Source organism: Lutzomyia longipalpis, chromosome 3 (genome assembly GCF_024334085.1).
Source record: "Lutzomyia longipalpis isolate SR_M1_2022 chromosome 3, ASM2433408v1".
Taxonomy (NCBI): domain Eukaryota; kingdom Metazoa; phylum Arthropoda; class Insecta; order Diptera; family Psychodidae; genus Lutzomyia; species Lutzomyia longipalpis.
The window spans coordinates 3,460,565-3,484,947 of record NC_074709.1 but is presented as its reverse complement, the minus strand read 5'-3'; the positions used below and the strand labels follow the sequence as shown (position 1 = coordinate 3,484,947).

General features: G+C 32.3%; 1 protein-coding gene across 4 annotated transcripts in view; it reads left to right on the top strand.

Annotated features, from left to right (window-relative positions):
• Positions 1 to 24,383, top strand: part of LOC129794204 (heterogeneous nuclear ribonucleoprotein K) — a 50,556-nt gene that overhangs the window by 21,150 nt on the left and 5,023 nt on the right. For all 4 annotated transcript variants that reach the window (XM_055834871.1, XM_055834867.1, XM_055834868.1 and 1 more), the window contains 7 exons: positions 3,341 to 3,479; positions 3,559 to 3,615; positions 4,963 to 5,006; positions 8,383 to 8,455; positions 12,208 to 12,306; positions 22,556 to 22,684; positions 23,257 to 23,835. In XM_055834871.1, the coding sequence (XP_055690846.1) occupies positions 3,390 to 3,479; positions 3,559 to 3,615; positions 4,963 to 5,006; positions 8,383 to 8,455; positions 12,208 to 12,306; positions 22,556 to 22,684; positions 23,257 to 23,835 (1,071 nt within the window). In that variant the 5' untranslated portion in view covers positions 3,341 to 3,389. The remainder of the gene's footprint in view (positions 1 to 3,340; positions 3,480 to 3,558; positions 3,616 to 4,962; positions 5,007 to 8,382; positions 8,456 to 12,207; positions 12,307 to 22,555; positions 22,685 to 23,256; positions 23,836 to 24,383) is intronic.

Below are 24,383 nucleotides of genomic sequence, written 5' to 3'. Positions count from 1 at the left end.
ATTAGTTTTACGAGATTTTCATGTTTTAAATGGATCATCAAATGACACAAGTATACACCACAAAACTTGTGTAATTACAGACTGCACCCAAAATATCTGATGCACTTGTGTGGTGGATATTGCAGTCAATTGTTAGTTTTAAATTAAATAAATGGGGTAACGATGGTGAGATTCTTTTCCTTTGAAATTTATTTATATATATTTCCACAGTAATTTTCATATTGTAAACGTGACCAGAAAGAGTATGGGAAAACTCAAATTTACAATCTATAGTGCTATATACTTTATTTTACTTCATATACTTCATTTACCAAAAATTTATTATTTCTCAGAACGAAAATGCAGAAAGATGAATTTTAAAACTTTACTGCACTTCTGAAAATCCATTAACGTTTTTTTTCGTTTAATTTAAAAGTGTGTCGAGCTAAAAGGCAAATATTTTGGGTATTGATTCACATGATCATTTGCATTTTACAATATTTATTTTTTGCTCAAACAGAGAAATGAAAGAGCACAAGGGGGCAAAAAAAGTGTTTGTGAATGAGATGAATTGTCACAACATTCCTTTTTATTTCAACACAATCCATTTTTGAAGATGAAAGTTGAAAGCTATTAATGGTGTTTTTTTCTACGTCGAATGTTTACTTTTTTAGATAGGTAGGTATGGGTATGTATGCTGCAAAAGGTGTATAGTAGCGAACTTCCCAAATAGATTTTGATTTTAAAAGTTCACGTGAAGTAGGAAAAAAAGTTTTGTGAGCTTGAAAGGTTAGGAAAATAGTTGAATATATTTGGGTGGAATATGTGTGGGGGAGTGAAAAAGTGAACTATCATGCACGGTAGTGAAGGCTATATTGGTGGAAATTATTACCTATTGATGTAAAATGAAGTAATTTTTTGGTGCCCTTCCTATTTCACATGGCAATTACGCGGGTGAAGCAATAAAATTGGGTAGCTGATATGGTAGTTGAGTGGAAATGCTGAAGCAATATAAATTAGATGAAAATCCAAACCAAACTGCGTGGCAGGTGTATATAGAACACAAGCATATTTAATGGTTTGAAAATCAATCAAATACTGCTCATAATTCTACCCACACAAAACCATGTTTTCTCAATACAAATTGTATCTATTGTTGACTTATTTACATTTGCACAAAATCAATTAACATTGCGCACGGGGGTGGGTTATAATGTAACCTCTATATATTGTGAATTTGGATGAGGAAATAAATCTTCATTCCTTTTTTAAAGAGAATTTCTCTTTCTCTCTTTAAATTTTCCACATTTCTCACTTGGGAATTTTCATTTGTGGGCTCTTGCCAAGACGACAAAGTAAACATAAAATTGAGATGCTGAGAGCGCACACAAAAAAAGCTCTATTAGCTTATTTGTCACATAATTTATTGAGGTAGTTATTAAATTACAGTTCAAATTAACATACAATCACACCTGCAGTTTGTGCGAGGTGTTTTAAGGTGAGATGGAGGAGAGACATAGAGGTAGACTTTAGCATAAAAATGAGGCATAGGAGAATATACGGAGGAAAAGTCTTTTTCACCCACTCAATTGAATGTTTAACATAGTGACACACAAGAGTGTCTACACTGTCAACCAACAGGAGGGAAAATTTATTGCAAACATTTTTATTCAATGTTTAAATAAATAAATTTAAATTTAGACTATGTATAAAAATATCAGCATGATTTTATTTAATTTACATCACTATTGTGGACTTTGACTCTTTCAATGCATGAAACAAAAAAAAATAATCATTGTTAATATACATCGTTGAAACATTAGCGCAAATGTTTCATCTATTAAAAATTGGCAGGAAATACAATAGTGACGTCTTTTTAATTAAATTTCTAACGATGGATATTCTTTATTCTTTAAAAATTCTTCTTTTTTAAAACGAAAATTTCTCACTTTTGCATTTTCCAACGATGTTTCAACTTCAGAAAAAAAAATTAAAGTATAGAAAATTATCAAGGAAATCATCACCCATTTCTGTGAGTGTAGTACACCTCTTGTAATTCCCTTGTTGATGCTGCGTCGGAATGATGTAGAGACAGAGATGGAAGGTGTAGCGATAAGTGCCTCTGTGAGAGACGAGAAAAAAAGTTCTCTTTTTTTGTGAAATTGATTTGTATATTTCACGCGCCTACATTTTCTCACATTTCCGACAAGTTTCCCTATAAGGTGCCTGAACGAATTCCATGATTTTTGTCTTGTTTATGTCTATTAGCAACTTTTTTTCCCGCTTTTGTCGTTATGTAATGCTCCACTTGCAATCACTTCTTGACTTTGTGAAGAAGGACGTAGAAAAAAAAACAACCAAGTGTGAGAGAAAAACTATTATTCTTCGATAGTGGGCTAATTTAATAAATTGCGGAATTTTACATTTGTGCATTCATGCAAATGGAATTGTACGAAGTAAAAGTTGTTGAGGGAAAAGAGTGTATGAAGAGAATGGAATGAAGGAAAAAAAATGCTTTTGGTTTAATAGAGTAGGATCTTTTTCATGGTGCAATTTGCATATCATGAATTAAATTTACTCGACATTTTTTTTTCTTTAGCATAATTGTTTATACACATGGATTTCTTAGGCAGTAATCTTAAATTAACATTTCACAGCTATTGGATTTCAATTGAGTTACGAATTTAATTGTTAATTCATAGAGAGAGAAAAGCTTTCTATTATACTTCAGGATTAGTCCTATCAAATAGTTAGAAATGAGAGATTTTAACTACAAAAAAAATGTTTTTCAATAAAAAAAAATATTTTTATTCAAATTGATTTTTTTTCACTCACCGGAAAATGTTCATTCACTACTCTTGAAAAATTTTTAGGAGCAAAATAAAATATCACTGAATGCAATTTTATTTTATAAATATTTGATTTTTAGAATCCTTTCTCCATAAGCACTCAAAGATTCAGTACTATATACAACCCTTTTATTCTCCATATTGTATGTATAAAAACTTGCCATGCAAAAGTCATTTGTTGAATAAAAATGAAAATAAAGAAAAACCAATGCTGCGGTATTGTATGTAGAGCTGGTGGAGCTGCAAATGAAAAAAAAAAGAAAAATAACTATGTGTGTTTGACCTCTTAAAATATTCACGTGAATTTTAAATTAAAACCAAAAAAATATTATTTATGTGTGGGAATCTGGGGTGAAGAATGGTTAATAAAAGAAAAGGTTGAGTTCACACGAAAAATATTCAAGCTGAAAATCTGAATAAAATACCTTCTCCAAATATTTCTTTTTTCCCTAACATTGAATGTTTCTTTTACAATGAATTTATTTTCTTTTTTTTTCTCTCTATTTTTCCAGTGATTATCCCTACGAAGAGGAGCAAGATATCCAAATTGAAAAGTCAAACATGAAGCGTGATGCAGGTTCGGACGGCGAAGGGCCAAACAAGAAGATTCGAAAGAATGATGAAGTGATTCGCTTGTTGATCCCAAGCAAGGTAAGCTTGGAAAAAATCCTTTTTAAAAGAAAAAAAAGCTGTTTTTTAATTAATTAATTTTCAATTAATTTCTCCATAGATCGCAGGCGCAATCATTGGGAAAGGTGGCCAGAACATCCAAAAGCTGCGTGCTCAGGTAGAAAATTCACTTTTTTTCATGCTTCCTTTAACCTGAAATGCAACTCATAATTGGTATTATGAAATAGGATTAAAAAATATATTTCTTTCCTGCAAAATGTCCTTCAAATTTAACAATAAAAAACAAAAGAAATCGCTTACTGACCTTTAAAATATAAAGAGAGGAGTTCTGTATAAAAGTGACATATAGAGCCCATAAATAATATTTAAAGTCTCTTGATGAGGATTTACAGGATTCAAAAAAATGTCTTCAGTATCCTTTAAGTCTTTTGCAATTTAAAAAAAAATTGTCCTAGGACTTTTTTTTCTCTTTTTTTTTGTTTGCAACAAAAGTTATCATTTACATTATTTTCTATATCTTTCATTTATTTATTTTTTTATTACTTTTTGTGTATACTTTAGGAAAGGACTTTAACAAGAAAAAATAAATTCAAGTAGTCATTTTTTTTGGAATTTTGTTTAAATTTTTTTTTGTTAATTATGCAATTTTATTAATAATTTTTATAAAGCAATACACTTAATGTATGAAATTTCTCATTTGCCCTCATATTATGCCCGCCCCTGCCCGTCACTCGCTGCGCTCTTCAACACGTTGTGTGCGATGCCCAAATCTCATCTTCTGACTATCGTCGCCTTGGCCCACGTCCACACGTCCAACCAATCGGGGTTCCTGGGATTCTTGTGCGTCTATCTGCTGCAAAAAAAATAATCAAAAAAAATCAATGAATATGTTGATTGAAATCAACATGACCAAAATATCGCATTAAAATCACCGGCAAAAAAATTTGAAAAAAAAATCTACACAAATTTTATCAAAATCACCGTGAAAACTATTTTTTTTAAATCTAACTTTTTTTTTAACTAAAAACTTTTTTTTTTTAAAAATAATGTATGCAAATTAATACATTATTTTTTGGTCCAATTTAAAAATAAAAAAACGCGTCATAATATCTGTGCTCCATGTCCAATTTATCCATCAAAATAAAAACCTTAAATTATAATAATTTGCATACCATCTCCATGCAAAAACACAATGATATTTTGGAAAAATTACACACGCACACAAAATCTGTCATCGACCTCCTTGTACACCTCCGAAAATGTTTATATGAACACTACCGTGAAAAAAAAAAAAATGTTGGATCTCCTGTGATATCTCTATAAACCCGACCACTGTCTGTTGATATCTCGTGTGACCAAAAAAAAAACAAACAAACCCATCGCATAAACGACCCGCCCGATTGCCCTGCCCATGTGACGTCTCGTGCCCTGATAAAAATCCTGAAAAATGACGTCACTGCCACCACCAAAAATTGACCACAAACACACCACCATGCAAATGCAGTATAAAGCCACTGTGTCTGTCGACGATTGCCAAGGTCCCGAACGGTAAACACTCTAAATATCTCTCTTTATTTTATTACTCTTTATTATGTCTATATCTGACATTATTATAATATTTTTACCACTATATAATATTTTTTATTGCCATGTCAAAAATCCACCCGAACCACCCACCCCCCCAAGAAAAAAAAAAGATACCAACCCACCACCACCCCCGTTAAAACGAAATATATTGTATGCCAAAAGTTCCCTAAAAGAAAAGGAAAAAAAATAAGGAATTCTTTAGTCACCCACTACTGTGTACAGTTTTATTGCTCCAATGTCCACCCATTTAATGTATTATGTAGGTAAAATCATGCGATGCTAAAAAGAAAGTGAAAACGAAGAAAAATATCACTTGAATGGTGTTTGAAGTTAATTCCTTGTGTATATGCGCCTCCGTTGGAAACTTTACACCTGATATGGTGGCTGTATTTTCCTTCTTTTACGATTATAGCGTCACACACAATACATACATGAACAAAAAAAATTGTGAAAGCTACCAAGAAAATTGTTATGGTATGCTGTTAACATAAAAATATAGTGGGGGGGGGGAGGGAAGAAAAAGTGCCAAAAAGCAAGGAAAGAGATGCCTTTATCCTAAAGATATGAGCTTTTCTCATAACTTCACTGTGTGGTGCTTTTCTCAACTTGTTCACAATATTTTTTTTTGGAAACGTTAAAAAAAAATTTGCCATAAATGCATGGTTAAATTTAACAAAGTGATTTGTTATTTTGTTACTAACACATAACCTCAATATTTAATTTTTTATGTGTTTAAAAAAAACTAAGAGTTTACCTTAAGGAGAAAGATCGGATTCTGAAATGTTATAAAACTTATTTTTTTATATTAATTTGTGGACACCGAATGAAAAAATCAAGCATTCGTATTATTAATTTTATACTCACATTAAATGTATAGTAAGTTAGTAGCACAATTGGTTAAAATGCGATACTTACAATCACACATCATCCGGTTCGAATCCCACAAAATATCAGAAGAATTTCCTTTTTCTTTTAAACTAACTTCCTCACTGGAATATAAAAAAATATTTTAAAGATATAAATTTGTCATTTAATAAGAAATTCATTCACAAATTGAGGTTATGAGCAATAAAATAGCACATCATAAGATGTTAAATTTAATACATAAACTGCTAGCGAAAAAAATTCCTAATGATTCATCTCTGTGTTCTCTATACCTTTTGAATTAATTTCATGGTAAATTTCAATCATACAGCATCTCTAATTTCTCTGAATGTTGCTCGAAAAAGCATTCTTAATGTTAAAAAGTGAAAATAGGCGACCCTAATCCAATTGTCGCAAGTGTTTGCTGAAAAATTCGCTCTAATGCAATTGACCTCTACATTTTTTCTCCACATTATCCCATTGTATAGCAACTGTAGGTATTATTATTTGTAAGTTTAGTCTGGTGAGATCAACGATGAATGAGTGATTTCTGTTACCATTCTCGGAGACATTATACATCATACATAGAATCCAACCTACTGAAGGGGAAATAAAAGACACCACCTTCACAGTAGATAAATGAGATTTCATTAAATTCCTTTGATATTGTTTCCACCCACAACTTGTAGAATCTCATTTACTTTGTAATGTCTATGTCCTCCCGTGCCTCAGTACAAAAAACACACATTATATGTTTCTTGTTTGCGAGATTTTTCTTTTTTTTTCTCTTATTCAGAGTGCAAAAAAAACTTTATGCAAACTATGTCATTTATGTACAGATACCATTTTCCATCTAACTTGTACTAAATGCAAAAAACGAATAATCCTTTTGAAAGCATTGCTGCATAATAATTCTCTCTAAAAAATAAAAATAAATAAAACTAATATATTTTCACCATTTTCACAGATTTCACATTGAATGTGGAATTTAATAAAATGAATGTTAGGGGAGAAATAAGCGGTATTTTGGAACGTACATTAGCCCTAAATTATTGCTATATATGGTCATGTAAGGGTATTTTAATACAATTTAATTCACTCACAATGTAGTTACAAAATGTTGCAAAAGTTTCTCAACTTGTTGATAATGCCCCCATGATACACTGTATGGTTATTTTCTCAACAACAAACTCATGCAAGATTTTTTATTAGAATGAAAAATTTTCTTTGGATTCTGCTCTTTTCGTTTCCCTGCTGTGTGGAGAAAGTTTCTATAAGGATTTTTTGGCTTGGAATCACATGAGAAACTTTTGAAACTTTTTAAATTTTGTGCGATAAATTAGAAAAGGAATAAATAGTGCTACTTTACTTTGAAATTATATTACATTCGTTGGATTTATTACAATTTTTGCACAAGTCATGTAGAATACAAATAACATGTGGATTGTTTTGGATAAAAAAAAATCTTAAATCTTTCCCGCAGAGAATTTGTCATGAAATTTAATTGAAAATCAATTTTCTTAAAACAATTTATTCTCTATCTAATTCAAAGTGCCTAATTTGAAAATTTGTAGGTACTAATCCAACGGATATAGTGGCAACAAAAGTAATTACTTAACAACTTGCCTTTGGTTCATATGACAAAAGAAATTATCTAATTTTCTAATGTATCTTTTCCCATTATGTTTTATTTGTGTTAAACAATTTTATATATAGGTACCCATTCCCTATAATCCTGGCCAATCTATAATATAATACCATTTCTTCCATCATTCCTCTGACATGTAGTAATTTATATCCATAAAGGAATTTACTCTCACTTTCTTGCACTGAAAGTTTCCTGTGTGTCCTTAATACAACTTTCTTTTTTTCGGGGAATTTTTCTTCCTTGTTATACCTTTCTTTATTGTATTACATCTTCTTGTTAGTAAAGTGAGAGAGTGAGAGAGAAGAGATAAAAAAGATTGTAATATGAAGAAAAAAATTCTTTGCTTTTTTGTGTGATTTTTTTGTGTCTCAAATGCTAAAGAAAAAAAAATTGTGAGGAGATATTAGAAGGACGAAGAAGAATCCTCATGTGAATTGACAATGACAGTGCTATTTTTCTTCTCAACCTTTTTTCCATCATCATCCACAACAACAACAACAATACAAAAAATCTTTTTCACCTATTTTCTTCTTAATTGAATTAATCAGCTGATGCAAAAATTGTGTTGGTGTCGAGATTATATACCCACAAAATGATGAATTATATTTTATAATCCGCTGTTTAATATATATTACGCATCACACCACACAAAACTCATCACTAAAAATTATTATATACTATCACATCACTTCCCTTTATCCCTTTTTTTTTTGAAAAGAAAAAAATCAACCAGAGATTGTTTTAATATCACTCCGTTGTTGCTGCTTTTTTGTCCGTTTTTGTTGTATTAATTTTGACTAATTGGTTATTTGTTTTTCCTTCCAGTACGGTTCTCATATCATCTGACATGGAGTCTGTGTGTAACATTTTGGCGGAAATGCTGAAAAATTTCGAAGGGGTGAGTTGAAGCTTTTTTTTTTCTCACTCTGTACAACCCCGAGTAAATTGCTAGGCAAACAAAAGTCTAAAACAAAATGCGGGAGGTTGAGGATATAAATTTTGATGCTTTCTCGCCGTGTGGAATATTCCCAACGTTTAGCTGTTTGACCAAATCATTCACCTGAGAGACATGGGTCGAAAAGACGACGTAGAAATTCTATAATATTCACGTAGACCTATCTTGTTTTCCATGGGAAAAAGCAGATTGTCTTTGGAGTTCTTTTTTTTTCCTTCTTCTGCCTTACACCACCCCCATTTTTCTTTTAAAGCAAACGACAGGGAAATGTGGGAGGTAATGAAATGGAAATTGAACGACATTTTAAGTGTACATTGTAAAATTCTCATTGAATATTTGGGTGGGTAATTTATATTTAAATTTTTGATGAAGACACCACTATTAGTGGACAAAGTTTGGAATGGGGTAAGGGGAAGGAGGAAAAAGTTTGTATAAAATTGAAGTAGATTGAGAATAGAAAATTTTCCAAGACTTTCATGTCGAATTTATTGAGGTGTTTCCTTATGTTCTTCTATACCTCCTATATAGCAACATAGTCCAACATGTAGTCCTTTAGGGGGTTTGAGAATTGAAAGGAAAAAAAAGTAAAAAAAAAAAAAAGATAGAACCAACCCCGCCCCTAAAAGGGTGGCTGCATGTCGAGAAAATTACTAGTTGCCTATTTTATATATCACCCGAAAAAAAAAAAACACCATCCCCTTGTCGACAATTTCCCAACCACAATGGTGGTGTGGTTTTTATTGGGAAATCCACCTCAATACTCACTCACGTATCGATTGTGTTTGATGTTTTTTTTTCTGTTGGGCATTCACAGCTGAATCCTTCACCAAATTCTTCATATTCGCTGTGATTTATCCCACTTAACGGGGGATTTTTCTTTAAAAAAAGAAAAATGTTTGAATTGAGAGCTTTTAGAAAAAAGCTTAGCAACATGGATTATTTGCCTTTAGTGAGAGAATTCAATTTCAATGACTATAGAGGAAGTATATTTTGGTAATGCTTGAGTATTGTGAGAAAGGGTTTGAAGAGAAAAATAATAATAAATAAAAGTTTTCAAAAATTGAATTTTATTTAAAATAATCATATTAAAGCAATAATAAGAAACCTACGTTGTAGGCCATAACAAATGTTTTAGGAAAATATTTTCATTTTTGAATTTTAATGGAAATCTCTCACTTTTTTATTGATGACACAGACTTATAAACGCACCTCGTAGTGTTTTACATTATTTATTATCTAATGCAAATTTCAATCAATTTATTAGGCAATAATATATACATAACGGGTGAAGAGAGAAAAAAGAAAACAAGAAGAAATTTTCAAACAAACATCTCGATTTTTATGTGTGTAACAGCAAATGGGGAACAAGAGAACGAGAAGAGAGGAAAAGAGTGAAAAATAAGTCCTACAAACTATGCTATAGACAGAAAGTCGCCGTACTTGGTATGAAATTTTAAAAGAGTAATTACGGGAGACACGCGATATCAATACATTTTTCCTCTATTCCGTGTGCTATTTTACCCCTTATTCACTTTTTTTTTTCACGGAAACCTTCAATGCAGGAATGGGAGGTAGGTGAATAAAAAAAAACGAACTCAGAAAGGATCTAGTCCCATTTTATTTAAATACTAATATTATTGGCGCACACGGTCTCTCTCCTCCCCCGCACTGCCACACAAACCTCTGTCTATATGCCTTTAATTCAATTTCTCCGTCGTCTCAATTATTTATATGGACATTTGTAATCAAAGCAAAAATATCTATTAAATAATTATACTTTTCCCACAATGTGTCCATCCTTTAACACATCTAATCAATTTTTTTTGCCCATTTGGCTCTCTATTAGAATGTGGGAGGAAACCACATAGCAAGTAGAGGGTGTGTTTTTCAGCATAATAAGTCAACATATAGCTCACATTTTTTTTCCTCTATGGGCTTGTGTGGCCATTAACTACTCATTTATTTTGGGTAGGAAAATCAATTTAGTGTCCTTAACAATATGAAATAAACATTTTTGGCCATTTCACAGCTTTTCTGTGCTTTTCCTCACAAATCTACTCAATTATTGCATTATATAAATTTTCCTCATAAATAGAATTTCAATTTGATTTTTAGAAAAATGGGAATTTCTCTTTGGTATTGTTTTTTTTCTTAAAATAATGCAACAGAATATACAAGTATAGTAATGAGTAGTTATACTGTCAAATAAAATAAATATTTTGGCGCTACGTCCCATATAGGAACAGGGCCGGCCACCCTATATGATGTTGTTGTTCTCCTTGCGGAGAAGTAGTGGGCGGCCTTGCTAGATACTACCACGTGTGGGCCATTTTACGGATAGGAGTGTATCAATCTCCTGATCCAACCGGTCAACGTGATCTAATTGCACGTTGGCGGATGGGGCGCGTTGCCGGGTTCTGTATTCGAACCGGCGACCTTTGGATGCGCAATCAAGCGCTCTATCCACTGCACCCCAGGCCCACACTGTCAAATAAAGTTCATTAAAATATTTAAAATTTTAATTTAATTAAACTATTAAATGGCTCATGAATTTAAAATGATTTATTTAATATAACTAAAAATAATTTAATTTCTAAAAAAAAATAAGCTGTCAGAGATTTTAAAATGTTAAAGGAGTTTATACGATTTTATATGAGTAAACCTCTTTTATCGTGAATCAAGTCCATACACGCAAAATATTATAAAAAGGATCTAAATATTATAAAAAGGATCAGTTGCAAGAAGAATCAACAAAGATTTGTTTAAAATTGTAAAGAATGACGTCACCATTGCGTTTTTGTCCCTTTAAGTCTTTTAGAAATATGAAACATTCTCTTATCTTTTATTGATGATTTTTTTTAATCTATGTTCCATTGAAAGAGACAAAAAACACAAAAATGACGTCACTTTGTGCATAATTTGAAAAAAGTGGAATTGAGTAGTTTATCCATACAAAATCGAATAAACTTGTTTCTTTTTTTTTTTAATAATAATTTCTGTAACCTATATTATTCTCTTCGTATTGCAATATGTGAAATAAAATTAAATCTTTTATTAATGTCATTCATCATCATCTTCAGTTAGATCCATCACTTTGGGGGTGCTTAAAATGGTATTCATGTACATATTCAAATTGTTGTCAAATTAAGCTAAACTTTAATCTAAAGCACAATAATGTAGGGAAAATTGATCCTATGATAAAGTGCAGAAGTAAAAGGAGTATTTTGAAACAATGTCATATTCTACACATGAATTTCCCAATTCACTGCCGAATTGGTATTTCACTGTGATTTTCATTTGTCTCCTTAAAGTTGATGTCTCACGTACGATAATTCAATATTAGGTGATTTTGTACTTTATCTCGTGTCACATTTTATTTCACACACACTCATACACATTCCTCTTCACTACGAGGATATTTGATATGACGAAGAAACACAGAGAGAAAGAGGAGAAAAAAAGGACACGAATTGCTATATGGAAAATGTATGGATCAAATAAAGGAAAATTTTTATGGGGAAAAAAGGCGAGAAAGGATCAAAGAGAGAAAAGGAAAATCAGAGAATTGGGAATTTATGTAAAGACTATGAGATGTTGAATTTGCCACTGAAATTCAATAGATTAATTTATCATTTACTTCTTCCTTTTTTCCCCTACCAAATCTTTTGTGTTTGTGTGGGGATATTTAATTGCAGAAAGAGGATGGTGAAATTGATCTCCGTTTGCTCATCCATCAAAGTCTCGCCGGATGTGTGATTGGCAAGTCTGGGAGCAAAATCAAGGAGTTGAGAGATGTAAGTTTATAATTTTTTTCTACTTCTTCTTTGTATGTGTATACAGTGAGGCAAAGAATGTTCATTTTATTTTAGAAAAAAAAATTGAAGAGAAATTATAAAATGTTGCAACACTGTAAGATATAAAAATTATTAGAAAAAATATTCAATTTTTTTTTATCTTGCATTGTCTTTTTTTCCACCATTAAAACCTTAGTTTTTCTCAATTTTTACTTCACTACCAAGATGTTAAAGTATGCAATAAAAAAGAATTTTTCAAACATATTTAATCTTACTCTGTTGCTGCAGCATTGTACATTCTCAAATTTAATGCTTCGAGTGAAAGAGGACAAAAGAAAAATAAATAAAATTCTTAAGTGTGAAAGAATTACTATGTAGGGATGATATTTTAAATTCATTTTAACTATATATGTACATACTAACAGCTCTTCACTGTATATTTTACATATAATGCAATATAATTCATTGTGATTTTTTTTTGTGGGTCGTCGTAAAAAGAAAAAAGAGTTTGGGGGTTGATTTAGAAGAATTTGTACAGAGAGCGAGAAAAGATATGTGTGTATAATGCTGTAAGAGTACAATTCCTTGGATGAATTTCAAATGGAAAAGGGAAATGGGCGACAGTGAAATGCAAAAGAATGATGAGCAAAAGTGGATGGAAAGCAAATTGAAGGAATGGAAAATTTATGAGTCAAATAGTACATTCCAAGGATGAGATTTAAAATACATATTTCCTTGAAGAGTGGTTGTGGGGGTGGGGGAGGGATTTATAGGGGATGAGTGTGAGTGAAGAAGAAATAAGAGAGTGAGGGAATGGGGGGGAGTGTGGTGAAAAAGGTGAATGCGTATATATTTGATTTTCTTGCAAATTTTAGAGGATAAGATGCGCAAGATGTTGAAGAAATTACATAAATTGAGTGGAGAAATGTGTTTTTGTATAAAAAGACGCAATTTAGGGGTGGGCACCCTGGGGGGTGGTATCAGGAAACAGCGTGAGAGGGAAAAAAAACGATGGAATACGTGGATTAGATTAAAAATTGAATTTTATATATAATCACATACTCCCCCCATCCACCCAAAATGAGAAATGTCCTTCTTGATTTGGGTCTTTTTTTTCATTCGTGTTTTTCATTAATTTCTAAGAGTGGATCACGTAAATTATTCTTAAGGATTAAAAAATATACAGAATATTATGTTTTTTATGTAGGTATAAAAAATGTTAAAAGGTTAAACAAATTGTTTTTTGCTTTATTTTCCCTTTGTAAAATCTTCTCGAGATTTTCATGAAAGATTTTTTTTAAGAAGAATTCTACTTTATAATTCATTTTTATATAATTAAAGTATTTGATTAGTCGTAAGAAAATTTCTTAAAGTAACTTTTTCCATTAATATCGATTTATAGAGAAAAGACAAAGGGAATTCCATCCGATGAAAAAGAACATCTTCATGTATTATGTTTTCCACCCTCTCTCAATGTTCCTTTTCTTTTTATTAATGAATGTAAAATCCCATATATACCTTTGGTGAAAAATGTCTCAAGTGAGATAACTTCAGTGGAGGGTGAAATATTGGAAAAAATCGTTCGTTCATTTAATCTTATCTAACATTTATATTGTGTATGTCAATATAGTTGGAGGAAAAGGAAATGGTTTTAGATGGTAATGTTGTCTTCCTGTGTAGTCATTAGCAACCTTATTTACGTGACACATCGATATATATGGGCAATAGCGGCCATACATCAGGTGAAAGGAAAATTATTGGACATTTTTCACTGGATTTCACTCATTACCAGGGTAAAATGTCCGCATGTGGGTGGATAGATTGGTGCTACGGGGAGGGAGGACGAATTGACGGTGTATACGGTGAATTATTTCACATGGTATTACTGTATTAGAAAACATGGTTGCCACACTTAAGGGATGGTCACGTTATTTTGGAAACTCTACAGGAACAAAATGACCAAAATGTGAGAATTTCAAATAATTTTTTTGAACACAAAAATTTATTTTCTGAATCGAAAGTAATGAATTCTTATCAGTATTTGGCCATTTAACATTAATGCAAGCAAATTTCGAATTTTTGGTTTCAAAATTGGCTTGAAAATCGCTCTTGAAAGTCCCCGAGTTTCCAAAATAACGTGACCATCCCTTATTTTTCTCTCTCACTCATCCGGATCCTGCGGATGTGGGGGTGGGAGGGGGTTTAGTGGTTAGAGTAATTTGGGTGGGTTGAGGAGAAAATTGTGTGTATTGGGGGTTGGTCACTCTTATTGACACAAACAACTAATACACATGCTAAAAGACGGGCAATCAATACTGATGGAGATAGAAATGGTCATATTGAGACAATAAATTTATATGTAGGATATAACCAAAGAGTGTGGTGCTCAGAAAAGTGTGGTAAATTTATTCTGATAGATTCACCAGAGGAACACACCTACGTGCGTATCTCTGTCCAAAATTAATTCACCTATTCGCTAATCGTAAAATTGATCTTGATTGCTTGTTTCACATAATCATAGTTATATGGTTGTTTTGTTACAAAAAGAAAAAGAACATACAGCTTATAGCTTCTAAGTCATTTCTTTTATTTCTCCTTTGAGAATTTATCTCTCAAATTAAGCTATTAAATCATCATCAAAATAATTCATTTATTATTTAAAATGAACTTTAAACGATATTGAATGATTCTTTTTGTTTGTATTTTATAAAATAGTAGAGTATGAGAACTGATTCGGAATAAAATTAACTGCACAACTGGCAACAATTTCTCCATGAATTGTAATTAAATCAATTTTCTCAAATTACTGCATTCTCTCTCTTCCAGATAAATCGATGGTATATTCTTTTAATTTAATTTTCTCCTCGGAAGAAGAAAGGAAATTGATCGAATTTGTGACGTAATCAAGGCCGAAATAGTTTTCCTCTTATATAGAGGAGGATGTGTTGATTAAGTAATGGAATTTTTTTTCCTTGCCGTTCGCGTGGTAGTACCTTTAGCAGTTTATTTTTTGTTTAAATATAAAATAAGATAAATTAGAGAAATGTTTACGACATTCTCACTAAAAGGACGGGGAAATTGAGATAAAGTTTTTAATTAGTTTATAAATTTAAAAAGTTTTAATATTAACGCTTTAATTATTTAGATATTATTAAAGAATAAAATTTATTTAATGAATTAGTTGGTGTTCCACTTCGTGGCCAACACCAAGTATTTTTCTATTAAAATCATGATGAAATAGAATGTAGGTACATAAGGCATAATTAATTTCATTGGTATTATATATTTTGTCATTTACAAAATATTCAATTTTCCATGAATGTTCATTGAGTGATGCTTACAGTAACCACATGCTGTGGCATGGAAAGTGCTGGGATTTTCATACCCACAACAAAAAGACTTGTGCGTTCTAGTGTATCCTCCTATGTGAGAGACTAAAATGCTTTGTGCAGGTTAATTAGCGCATATGCGGTGTATTCATAAATAAGGGAGGGTGATTAATTAAATTATTAATTGAAAATCATCATGTAAATGGGGGTTTCATTTATGAGAACAATATTCATAGCTAAATAATTTGACTTTTGAGGGAATTTCTTTTAATATAATATAATTTAATATAGAAATTAAAATTCATTTTTAAAGATAAGAGTTCATTTCAAATATTAGTTGAAGCTAGTTTTATTTTTTTAATGGACAAAACGTGCAATCGATGCGATACGTTCAAAGTTATCAAAGTGAGAAGATTTTTTTTTTCAAGAATACACCACAAATGCGCATTTTTTAAACATGGTCCGAGTGTAAAGGAATAAATCCATATACAAGCAAAGAGAGATTGCAGTGTAAATAGAATTTGTGTCCCTACCACACTCTCTCAGCAGAGGATATTCTTATATGGAGAAAGAGAGTTTCCTTTAGAGGATGTACGAATAGTCAGAGTAGGTAAAAAAAAAAAATGTGGGTGGCTATTAGGGGGTGTTAAATTTCGAGAGAGCACAAGTGGTTTCAAGTGAGAGGTGATAGTGATGCTCTATGCTTTCTTTTTTTTTAGGCAAGAGTTTGATATGTATGTACATAGCATAGAAAAGGGGAGAGTTGAGAATCCCAAGCATGTTAGAAATTCACCTCGGGCGCTTGTGTTCATGTTAGTGCAAAAATTTTCTCTCATTGAAGTAGGATGGAGGAGAGTGGATATAAATGTGGATCGAAATGAGGGCAACATACGGAGCAAGGATGAATTTTATTCTTTCTCTTTCTCAAGAACTTTTTTTCCGTGTTCTCTCCTATACTTCAATACAGTATTATGTTGCTGGTATAGAATTATTGTTTGCAGAGAGGGAGATGGGGGTGGATAAGGAGGAAATATTGTGGTGGGTACATAAGAGGGAAAAGGATGATTATTTTCGTTCCTTTTTTTAGTTTATTTAGCAAATACCATTTAGACATCGAATAATTTTTGATAGAAAGGTGAAATGATGAGATATTGCTGTATTTTGGTGGCTTAGGAGCAGAAGAAAAAAATTTTCTTAAGTACACCTTCCTACAATATGTCCACAGTACAAATTCTGATTAATTCCCTCTCATTAATAACATCCTTAATCACTGTGAGTTTAGAAAAAAAAAGAGAGATGGAAGATAGAAAGAGGGGTAGCAAAATGAGCCAAAAAAAAGGTGAAAGGTGTGGAAAATTTGTATAAAGCCAGAGGGAATGGAAAGAGAGCATACTGTTTGAAAAAGAATCCATATTGACGCAGTTGAATGATAAATTAAATTTTCTCACTTTATCCCTTCCATATCCCCCATCCAGCTTTACCAATGAATTTTCATACTTAATTAATTTATTTTACACCTTTCAAATTAATTAATAAGTAAAATATGACAAAGGGCAACAATTGAAATTGACATTTTGTACAAACAACTCTGTGGAAATTTTCATAATAAATACCCCCGATGGGATAAGATTGAAAAGTGAAAAGTTTCATGTCAATTGAATTAACCATACAATATGTATATGGTGCTCTGCAACGTTTGTTCTTGTTGGCCATTGCTCTGTGCAACAAACTTTCTCAAGTGCATTTTGCACAAAGAGGGGGATGAATTGCAATAAAGTCCACCCTCTTGCACGCCATGTAATATCAATTAAGTGTGACTTTTAAATTAACAAGACTTGCCACTAAAAGTCACTTTATGACTATCACTTTAGTAGAGTTTCCACGGTATTTTTGCAATATTGTGGAAATTGTGTATAGGAAAAACCCGTAAAAGTTGCACTTTCTATATATAAAAAAAAAAGCTGCAAGAGTTTACTGAAAAGTATATATCGGAACAATAAAGCCGCAAACTTTATAGATACCTGAATACGAAATTTTTGCTTTAATGTCCGAAGAGTTTTTAACATTTCACATGTGTATACATACGGGTTTAATTTTATGTCCTCCTCCGGGTTATCTGTCAACATAAACTTTTATTCTTGGTTTTTTAAAGAAGTTTTGAGAATTTTAGGAATTTAATTTACTCATCTTTGAGGTTTCTTTCTCATATATTTCTCAGTTTGGTGCTGTAACTGGATTTAATAAACACCTAAATATTATCACCACTTTATTACTCTTCAGTGTTAATTGAAGCATTTTAATTGAATTAAAGAGTAGATAATAACTTTGAAGAATATTTTTAAGAAAAAAAAATTAACGCCTTGCGAGAGATATCTGGATATAATGAAAATTGGAAGTCATCGCGGTTCAAGGAGACGTTAAAACGTGGCTACAATTAAAAAAAAATCAATCTATTATACATTATTTATTTCTCTTAACTTTCCATAAAAAGGACACAAGATAGCCGAGAGGTTCTAGTTGCGCATCATCACAAGTTTCTACAATTCAAGTGACGTGGGTTCGATTCTCGTCATGACAAAACTTTCCGAAATGAATTTAATTTTTACTTTCTTTTTTTTTCTTATAAAAACATTTTTTTTTAATTAATTCTAATTATTGACTTCTTCCACACTCTTCAGTATTAACCCTATATTTCTTACAAATTATGCTTAAAATTGATCAAAGTTTTTCTTCATGTATTATGAATGTTGAAATTTAAATTAATGACGTATGACATGAACTTACAGCAATATACATAATGTAGAGCTCTCCTTCGTTGAAGTTGCCAAAGAAAAATTGATGTTGGGTGGTTTTTAAGTATTCATAACGTGGATTTTCATTAAAAAAAAAAAGAAGATAAAATAAAAAGAAGTGGTTTGAGAAATGAGTGAGGGGCAGGGGGTGGATGTCGTGAAAAGCTATGTAATTTTTCAACTTTAATTAATCTGCGAAAAAAGTGATACTAGGGGAACGTGGCCCAATTGCGACCCCCTAAATTCTGTTTCAGAAGGATTGAAAAAAGTCATATTAAAATGAATTAAATCTTCCCAAGTTTGGTACCATTGGAAAGGTCATTTAATAGGCTAACTTTGTTCTATAGATGCAAACATTCTATCTCTTACCTGTTCTGAGTAATAATGGAATTAAAAAAAGTTGCTAAAATTGCACTTTTTCACCACGGTGTTCTAATTGCGACCCCCCGAGTGTTCTAATTGCGACCCCCTTTTTTTGCCGTAATTTGTGGGTTTTTCACTAATAGATCACATTTATCACTACTATAAATAGGGAAACTGCCATGAATTACCCGGAAAAGCCGGAAAATCAAGAATTTATTTTCATTCTTCCCCACATTTGTTTTGACATTTCGCCCTTGAGGTGACTACACACACTTTCACACACACCGACAATTGCGCACTCACTGACGTAATTCCCAGAAAATCCACGAAAATTCTTCTGAGGAATGCGTAAATTACACTAACTGCACTCCCCTTTGGCTGTAGGAACATTTTCACTGCGAAAAAACTTTCAAGAAACGTGAAAAAATATTGATTTTCCCGAAATCAAAACACAGCGCGGTCTGTGTGAGAGAGACACTTCCACACCACTACACGCATGCGCGACTGCTTTACCGTGGTGAATGGTGGAAATAGACGGTCCGAATTGAAACATTTTGGGGGTCGCAATTAGACCATTCTGCATGTATTACATTTTCACTTAATTACTTAAAATACCTAAAATCTTTCAAAAAATTGTAAATCAAGTAATAAACTAGACCCTCTAAGCTACAGAAACGCGGCATAATATGAGACATAATAGTGGGAAAAAAACTCATATCAACTTAGTTTCTAAAATCAGAAAATGTCGGCCAAGTGCTGAAAATGAATTTTGATTTTTTATTAGTCCTGTTGTGTACCAAATTAATTTATTTTAGGCGCTAACATTATCTTACTATAATATCTTCATAATGTAGTGAAACTAATTTTATAATATTTCGTCATTTACGAGAAAAAGGGGCGGTCGCAATTGGGCGGCGGTCCGAATTGGGCCACGTTCCCCTAAACATTTTGAGGTTTAATCTCTCTCTACACATTGTGAGAAAAAGGTTGTGGGAACTAAGCTTCGTGGGTTAACGAACCACAATTTCGATGTAACACCTACATACATAGTTAGGTTCAAATAGGGGTGGTTTTTTCTTATAGCCCTCTCTCTCACACACTTTTCAACGTTGTTTTTTTTCATATCCTAATGTTAAAGGAATAAAAAAAAATTGAAAATGTTAAGGGAGAAAGAGAAGAAGAGAAAATGGTCAGGATGTGGACACAAATTGTGAGAAAAGCTTTTCTCATCCGCGAGAGAGGGAGAGAGTGGAGGATTGAGGAATGATGAGAATAAAAGAATTATCCTGCGCATGCGTTGTGGGTATTCTGGCATTTTCTTCCTTTTCAATCAAGAATGATTTTCAGTATTTTCACGCGAGAAAAGGTGTCTATCTCTTTTCTACAATCCCCCCCCCCCCAATTTGTGTCCCCTCTACGGTACAATTATTGTTTTTCCTCCATGGAATTTCCACCCTTTGTCGCGTGCACGGAAGAAGGATAGCAATGGCAGTGAAGGGAGAAGGACATGGTGTATGTGGTGGGGATAAATTGACAAGAGTGTGCGAATGAGATGGAGAGAAATGATCCAAATTGAGAGGGGTAAAATGTGTGTGAAATGGAATAACGCACCTCTATTGAATTTAGTTCTCCACAAACTGTTATACGTGCGGACTTGCCAGTGGAGCTGAAGAGTGGTTTTCCTTAATTTTCATTTCCTTTTATCAACTTACTTACTACACTTTTCCCCCCTCGAAAAAAAGAAAGGAGGTGGGCTCCTCTTTTTTTTGTTCCTGCAATGTGTGCTCCTCACCACCCTCAATTCATCCATTATCCTTCGATTGCAAGGAGAGACATGGTGCGCGGTTGTTGTGAAAGGAAGCAATTTATTGGATGGAGTGTAATTTCTGGGAAATTATTCCAAAGTGTTTGGTGGTTGGAAACATTAAAGTCATTCATGGGTAAATTTTCTCCCATCATATAAAATATGGTTATATATGTATTGATACTAGAGTGTGGAAATTTATTGAACTCTCCGCCGTGGCTTATCGCAAAAGGACGTGGTGGTTTTTCTCCATCATCGACACCCATTTGTATAACTGGTGTGTGGGCGATGAAGTGGAGGAGACGGCCGATTAAATTGAGAGGAAAAAAAAAGAAGAATATTGAATTAAAACACCCAAATTAATTTGATCTCACTTTAATTCCATGTAATCGTCTTGTAGGATTTCTTTTTTTGTTCTCCCTTCTTTCGTTTTTTCCCCCAACACAATCAATTGTGAAGAAATTCAAAGTGGTTTGAGGAGTTTTTTTCTCATATAGGATTGAGAAGAAAATTAATGAAATTCATTTGAAATTCGCGAAGGGTTTTATTTGAGAAAAATATTTCTTCGCATAAGACATACAGTGAGGTTTCGAATAATGTGAATTAATTTACTGTTCCCCTTTCAAAGGGATATTTTGTTGAATTATTATTTAAAAACAAATTTAAGTTTAAGTGAAAAGAATTTATCTTTTAATTAATTTATTATTGTTTTTTCTATTATTTTTTAAATTATTTTATTGGAAATACATTTCTTTAATTTTTAAAAATTCTTTACTTATTATCACACTTTTCTATTCTTGAATGGAAAATGGTTGAATGCACATGATTACTTTTGATATATTATCCCCTATAGTTTTCCAATTATATAGTAGGTACATACTTGGTTCTATCAAATTTATCATATCATTATTGAAACACGGAAAAAAATTATAGGTACCAAATGATTTTTTAATCTAGCTTTTAATAATCAGCATTTAAAAAAAATCACATGAATCGGACAATAAAATAAATTGGAAACAAGCATTGACCGAAATCCCCCTTCAATCTCTCTTCCCATCTATATGATTATCTTTATAATGCATTAAAATACATTCACGTTCTCTATGTGAAATAATAATATGAAAGCAGTATTGCATTCATTGCGATCCTGAAATGATTTTCAATTTATTTTCCAATCAAAAAATATCATATGATCATTCATAAAAAATAATTTTATGTGATTAAGATTATGGCTTTTTCACATTTAGAATTTTTAATTTACAATTTGTGGGAAGAGAAACTGATGAGTTTTGTCATAATTACGATACAGCAATGATCAACAAATTTCGTTTTTAAATATTAATATAATTAGTTATTAAAAGTTTCTAACTTGAAAAAAAAACATGAATTCCTATCTCTTGAAATATTTATATTAAAAAATATATTATAATATAGAAATGTGAAATAAATATCAAAAAGCAATTAAATTGATAGCAGAATGCGAAAAAAAATAAATTGTATATTATAACTCAACAGTATGTGGGCTGGAAAATGAAAAATTTGTGTTTATTGAATTTTTTTACCTCTTGTGAGGGGGGAAATGGAAAATACGGAAAAGGTGTTGAAATGCGGAAAATGAGAAAAATATGTCTATGATAGAGGGGGAGAGTGATATTAATTTACTACCAGGATGGGGAGAGAGGGTATGAAAAAAAAATAAAAAAGGACTTGTGGGTGAAAACTTGAGAGCGTTTTTTTTTACACTGTACAAGAAGTGGAAGGAAAAGTGGTTTTATTTATTTGAATGTGCATTTTATAATATACACTCCTTCACACCCATATATGTATATAAATTTGGTGTGAATATCCCTTTGGGTCCTCCTCAGGAGAGGCGATAGAAAAGAATATTCGACGAAGGAAGAAGGAAAAGTGCTGAATAAAGTTGATATGGTGTTTTCTTTAATTTCTTTTCCGCAAAATAGAAAATTGGATCCCGTATCAAAATCTTCTCGAACCTTGCACCACAGAGTACAGATAGAATTGTCCAGATTCTTGGAAAACCGGATCACTGTATTGATTCAATTAAAGAGATTGTTGGTCTCCTAAAATCGGTAAGTTTTACATTTTTTTTTATTAAATAAACTATAATATTTTTAATTCATTCAACCCATATACAATATACAAGAGCTACAAAACTCTCCGTAGAATTTTTCTCATTTTTCTGCCATACCTCAAAATTCCAACATGAATTTTTTTTCATCGGTTCTTTGTTCTCCTTTGTTCGCTATATGTAGAAGTTGAAGAGGGTTGAATAGCTTTTAGGTGATTGCCATGGGTGGTTCTTGAAATATTTTTTTCAAGTATTACACAATAAAAAAAAAGATTAACAATTTTATTTTATTTTTTGTACATAAATAAAGGCACAAGTATTTATATTTTAACCCTATATATTTGAGATTTACATAATCTTATATTTACCCTGGAAAAGTTTATCATTCAAAGAATTGTATTCAGTATTTTTCTCCATTTTCTATTTAAATTTTATATGTCTTTACACGTTTCTATTCATTAAAGACGTAGCATAATTGATAAGACAATGGATCATTTTCAGTTTAACCGCGAGTTCAAATCTCACCTAAATCTTTTTTTACATAATTCAATTTTTTTTCTAATATTGTTACAGACGCCAGTTCGTGGGCCAGTACACAACTACGATCCCCTCAATTTCGATGATGTTTATTCCGAGGAGTACGGCGGCTATGGGTCAAGCGGTGGCGGCAATGGCTTCCGGAATGGAGGTCGCTTCGGCGGCAATACACGCGGGGGTGATCGTGGGGGTATGGATCGCTTCGGTGGGGATCGTGAACGTCGCGATATTGAACGCAATCGCGGTGGTGGCCCAATGGGTCGTATGGAGAGTCGTGGTGAATTCCCTGATCCCTGGGCAAGGCCCCCAATGGGCAATGGTGGCCCAATGGGTGGCAATAGCCCCAACATGAATATGCCAATGGGTGGTATGAGCTACGGTGGCGGAATGGGCAATGGTGGCGGCTCTGGTGGCACCGGTGGTGGATCCGGCATGGGAATGGGTGGAAGTATGGGAGGCGGCAATATGGGTAGCGGCGGCATGGGCAGCAGCTTTGGCATGGGGAGCGGCAGTGGTGGAGTTGGTGGAAATATGGGCAACATGGGTGGAAATAATGGTGGCCCTGGATCACTTGAGATGGATAAGAGCACAACTCAAGTCACAATACCCAAAGACGTGAGTTTTCTTACATTTTTTTCTTCTTTCTTTTTATCTAATTAAAGTAAAATTTCGTTAAGATTCCTTTTGAATTTAAAGCATTTTGATAATTAATTTCAAAAGTTTTCTAATGCAAATAGAGAGAGAGAGAGTTAGAAAAATGATATAATATAATCTTCTTCAATTTAGCACAATATCCAATGTATAAAACTAAAAAGTTAGGCTACTTTGGGTTATAAGTTGAGATATAAGATTATAAAGTTTTATATTACATACTATATGGAATATGTATACCAGAAACATTATGTATTGTGATGAAATTTCCTGTTTCTGTGAAGAAGAAACTCCATAAGATATTGAAGATGTGTACTGTATTCCATATGTGAGTATATTATGGCGCTTTTCTCTCTCTCTTGGTAAGATATATTCAAGCTTAGGATTTATGACACTATTTTTGTGTACTTCCTTTTGCTATGCTTCTTGATTGATGCAATTTTCTCTTTCATGTCTCCCCAATGCTTCTTCCGGTGGGGTTCCTGGTCTCATTTTTCTCCCACTGCTGTGTG